Here is a 4,739-nt window from a genome sequence, read left to right as displayed (position 1 = left end):
GCACCAAGGGCCCTTGGAAGTTCCCTGGGAATGGGATCCATCCCAGTACATTTGGGATGCAGGCACAAGGTCCCAGAGGAGGCCTGGGAAGCCAGTGGGGAAGGGAAGGCTGTAGTAGGTTTAGCCTCGGGGAGGGGGTGGTTCCACCCTCTGCCAAAGTCCCTGGAGCAAAGGCACGTGGCTCTCCAGCTTCCCCAGAGGCCAGGGTAGTGGCTGGGAGGGGCTGTGTGCCTCTGCCGGGTGCGGGAGATTTCTTAGCTAATCTAGTGAAGTCAAGTCAGACATTTGCCTCTAAATCATATTTATTAATTTTTTAATTCCAAGGCTTTACAGATGAATAAGGAGGCAGTTTGTATTGAAAATACTTTTTACATGTGAGCTTGAAACAGAGAGTCTGTTTCAATCTAGGTGTTTTCCTTCCCAGTAATGCCTCCTTTCATCCCAGGTTTTCCAACAGGAAATGCGCTTGTTTGCTCACCTCTGGGAGGGGGCTTTGGCTAGGAATCCACCAAAGCCAGCAGGCGCCAGTGGGCTGCTGGAGCAGGCTGGCCTTTGTTAACCCTTTAGGAACTGTGGGCTTCAGGTTTTCAGACCATCCAAGGTGAAGGTGGCCTCAGAGGCCTGGAAGCTTTCCCATCCTTCCTGCAGGGATGGTCCGTTTCCCTGCACGGAGGTTGGTACCTGGGTACAACACCCCTGTCCTGTGCCGTCGGTGGCTTTACCAATTTTGCATAGCAGCTTTTGAGCTGATCAATAGCTCTGTGGCTGTTGAGGATTTCATGGATTCCTGTACCCCACCGGGGGCCCAATATGCTGACAAGTTACATTTGTAGTTGTAGTGCTGCATACACATGGGTCCAGTTAGAAGGCTTTGATTCTTTCAAAAGGGAAAGGCATCTCTGAGGGATTACTGAGCTGACATAGTCTCCTCAAACCATGCTGTCAGGTGGGCGACAAAGCAGGACAAGAGGGTGATTTCGTAGGAGAGTCGGGCCATGGGCCTGCGTGTTCTCTCTGTCCCCATAGTGCCAGAGTTCCTACGTGCTCCAGGCCCAGGTTTGCATTGCACATAATTCTCAAGGGCTCATGGCAAGCTGTGCCAGGGACACAGAGGGCCGGGATGTGGGGACCCTGCCCCCAGTGGACCAAGGACTCACTGCTGGACACTAATCTGTCTAGGTGATTTTGTGACTTGCAGAAATACCTCCACCTTGCCTGGGCCTGGAGCCACAGGAGACCCTTCCGAAGGTGAGGAATGTTCTGGAACAATGCAAGACCTGCCCAGGTTGCCCCCAGGAGCCAGCGTCCTGGGGTCTCTGTGCGGCATCCAGCAACGTGAGCTTGCAGGACCCCGAGGAGCCCTCCTTCTGATTGGAAGCTGAAGAAGACTGGGAGGATCCAGAGGCCCTGAGCTCACGGCTGCTGTTCCTGAACACCTCCGGATACAAGGCCAGCTTCCGTGACCTGTACAACGTGGCGCTGCCATGGCTGAGCGGCATGTTCTGCAGCTTTAGCGACAAGAAGGAGCTGACTGGGCGCCTGGCACAGGCTCGAGGGGCGGCCAGGAAAGCTGGCCTCCTCCTGGCCAGGCTCTGCTTCCTCCTGGGGCAACTGTGCAGCAGGAGGCTCAAGCTGTCCCAGGCCCGGGTGTACTTTGATGAAACACTGGGCACCCTGGAGGGCAGCTTCGGGGACCTGTTCCAGGTGGTGGCTGTGTATGCCAACCTGACCAGCATTTACCGGAAGCAGAACCGGGAGAACTGTACACAGGTGGTTCCCAAAGCCATGGCCCTGCTCTTGGGGACGCCTGGCCACATCTGCAGCACCGAGGCGGACGGGGAGCTCCTGCAGCTGGCGCTGCAGTGGGCGGTGGGTGGCCAGAGCCTGCAGGCCGAGGCCCGGGCCTGCTTCCTGCTGGCCAGGCATCACATGCACCTCAAGCAGCTTGAGGAGGCCCTGTCCTTCCTAGAGCGGCTGTTGCTTTTGCACAGGGACTCGGGAGCCCCAGACGCTGCGTGGCTCTCAGACTGCTCCCAGCTCCTGGCAGACATTCACAGCCGCAAGTGCCTGCCCCACCTGGTGCTGAGCTGTGTCAAGGTGGCCTCATTGAGGACACAGGACTCACTGGCCGGCTCGCTGAGGAGCGTGAACCTGGTGCTCCAGAACGCCCTCCAGCCTCACAGCCTCCCCACCCAGACTTCCCACTACCTCAGGCGAGCGCTGGCCTCCCTAACCCCAGGCACAGGCCAGGCTCTGCGTGGCCTTCTCCACACCAGCCTGACCCAGCCGTACAGCCGCCAAGGCTACTATGGGCCGGCCATCACCTTCATGACGCAGGCAGTGGAAGCCAGTGCTGTTGCCGGAGTCTGTGCCGTCGTGGACCCCCTGGTGGTCCTGGCCTGGCTGCACGTGCTTCATGGGCAGAGCCTGGTGGCCTTGAACATCCTGCAGTCTGTCCAGGATGCAGTGGTGGCTAGAGAGGACCAGGAAGGTGTGATTGCCAACATGGTGGCCGTGGCTCTGAAGAGGATGGGCCGGACGAGGCAGGCAGCTGAGGGCTACTACCGCGCCCTATGGGTGGTTTGGGACCTGGGCCAGCGGAGGAACCAGGCAGTGGTTATGGTCAACTTCGGGACCCTGTGTCTGCACGCGGGTGCCAGCAGGCTGGCCCAGCACTACCTCCTGGAGGCCGTGTGTCTGTTCTCGAGGCTTCCCTGTGGGGAGTGTGGCCGGGACTTCACTCACGTACTCCTGCAGTTGGGTCACCTCTGCACCCGCCAGGGCCCGGCCCATCAGTGCAAGGGCTACTATGAGTGGGCCCTTCCGGTCGCCGTGGAGATGGACCACGTGGAGAGTGAGTGCCCCAGTTCCTCTTGTGTGCCTTCTGGGGCCACTCAGGTCAGGGCACACCTGGGGTTTGTGATTCGGAAACAAGTGGTGGTTTTTCCACCATCGAAAGTGCTGAGTCATGGCCAACAGCAGATGTTGGCAAGCGCCCTGGAGACAGGCGGTTCCCATGCAGGGCCAGGCCCTCTGTGCCCTACTGGGGCAGCCAGCTCTTTCCGGTTTGCTCAGGCACCATCCTGCCTTGAGCACGGAAAGTCCTGCGTGCTGGGAATCCCAGGCCATAATCCTGGGATCAAGGCAGGCGCTGCTGAGCTGGGACTTGGGGCCCCTCCATGAGCCAGGTCCTGAACACCAGTTCTTGTGCCTGTGTTATCTGCTTGGTATCTTGGCAGCCCTGCGAACCTGTCATCCCACTTCACAGAGGACACAGCGGCGGGTGATTGCCCAAAGCCGCAGAGCCGTTCATGCAAAAGCAGCTCGTGCAGAGGGTGCCAGGCCCCACCCACAAATGAAGCTTCTGGGGTCCTCGGGGGGCAGGTGCTGAGCATGGGAACATGAGCTTTAGGCCAGAGAAGCCACAAAAGGGTGAGTGGCGTGATGACGGGGCAGCACTTGGCCGCGGGTTAGGGAAGCCTCTTTAGTCTGGGACCAGAGGGTTGAGAGGATTTAGTCAAGTACTAGGTGTGGATGAGGGAGTGGTGGTGGGGGAGGGGCTTCTGGTGTAGCCTGTGTGAAGGCCCAGGGGTGAGCGAGTGGGGGTGAGTGAGCAGGGATGAGTGGGGTATGAGCGGGGGTGAGTGAGCAGGGCTCATACAGGGAGGTGCAGAGTTGGGAGTGGGTGGGTTGGGTGCTGGATGGTGAGAAGCTCTTCTGGAGAGCTAAGCAGGGCCTGGGGCCTCAGACTGTGGCTTGCCTTTTCCCCAAGAGCACTGGGGAGCCATGGAGTGCTATCGAACAGTCACTGCACACTGAGCAGTGAACGGACAGTAGGTGGGCAGAGCTGTCCAAAATCTAGGCCGCAGAGGATAGATGACGAAGTTGAGTCCAGGGAAATGGCTGAGACAAGGGATACTGTTGAGTCCCCTCTGCCATGCAGCGTTTTGTCATGGCACAGTGAGACCACTCAGAGGTGCCTCCCGTGGCCTGGACCAGAGCCCCAGGGGCTGTGACCAAACCTGCCCATTTCCCAGCACAGGCCTGGCACCCAGTCCTGGCCCTAGGAGGGATGAGATTTTGGAAAGGACCGTGTGAAGGGGCCCTGGTCCTACACATCTGCCCAAGGAGGGGTGGGGGGTTCAGACCCAGGCTTCTTCCCCAGGGGTATTCTCTGACTGGAAGGAGACCCTCCAGGAACCCAGCAACCCAGTCCCCACTGCAGCCTCCGGTGGCTCCTGGCACAATAGCCTGTGGCACCTCCTCCTACGAGGCCCTCCCCGGGGTGCTGGGGGATTCAGACTTGGAAATGCAGGCCAGGGAATAGAGATCATACTTCCCCGTCTCCCCACCCTGCGCTGAACGGTCGAGGAGACCGAGGGTGGGGTTGATACCCCACATGCTTACTTGGGGTCATTTTTGAGTCACTTTCGGTAGTTCGTGTCCTTCTAGGAGTTTGGCTGTTGTGTCTAGATGGTCTGATTTGTTGGTGTACAATTGTTCGTAGTGTTTTCATGGAATCCTTTTATTTCTGTTGGGTCGGCAATAATGTTTCCTCTTTCATTTCTGATTTTAGAAACTTGGGTTTGTAATTGTTTATTTATTTATTTTTATTAGAGATGGGGTCTCATCATGTTCCCCCAGGCTGGTCTTGAATGCTGGCCTCAGCGATCCTTCCACCTCGGCCTCACAAAGCACTGGGATGACAGGCGTGAGCCATGGTGCTCAGTCTCTGATTT

At 58.1% G+C, this 4,739-nt stretch overlaps 1 protein-coding gene across 1 annotated transcript; it reads left to right on the top strand.

Annotated features, from left to right (window-relative positions):
- The first annotated feature begins 995 nt into the window (after window positions 1–995).
- On the top strand, window positions 996–3,418 carry LOC113220981 (SH3 domain and tetratricopeptide repeat-containing protein 1-like). Its single transcript, XM_026450349.1, is given in 2 exon segments — window positions 996–1,056; window positions 1,199–3,418. Coding segments are annotated over 2 exon segments (2,046 nt in total). The 3' UTR covers window positions 3,184–3,418.
- Window positions 3,419–4,739: the final 1,321 nt, after the last annotated feature.

Source organism: Piliocolobus tephrosceles, unplaced genomic scaffold (genome assembly GCF_002776525.5).
Source record: "Piliocolobus tephrosceles isolate RC106 unplaced genomic scaffold, ASM277652v3 unscaffolded_18193, whole genome shotgun sequence".
NCBI lineage: Eukaryota > Metazoa > Chordata > Mammalia > Primates > Cercopithecidae > Piliocolobus > Piliocolobus tephrosceles.
The sequence above is the reverse complement of the archived record's forward strand: the minus strand, read 5'-3'. Positions and strand labels throughout refer to the sequence as shown.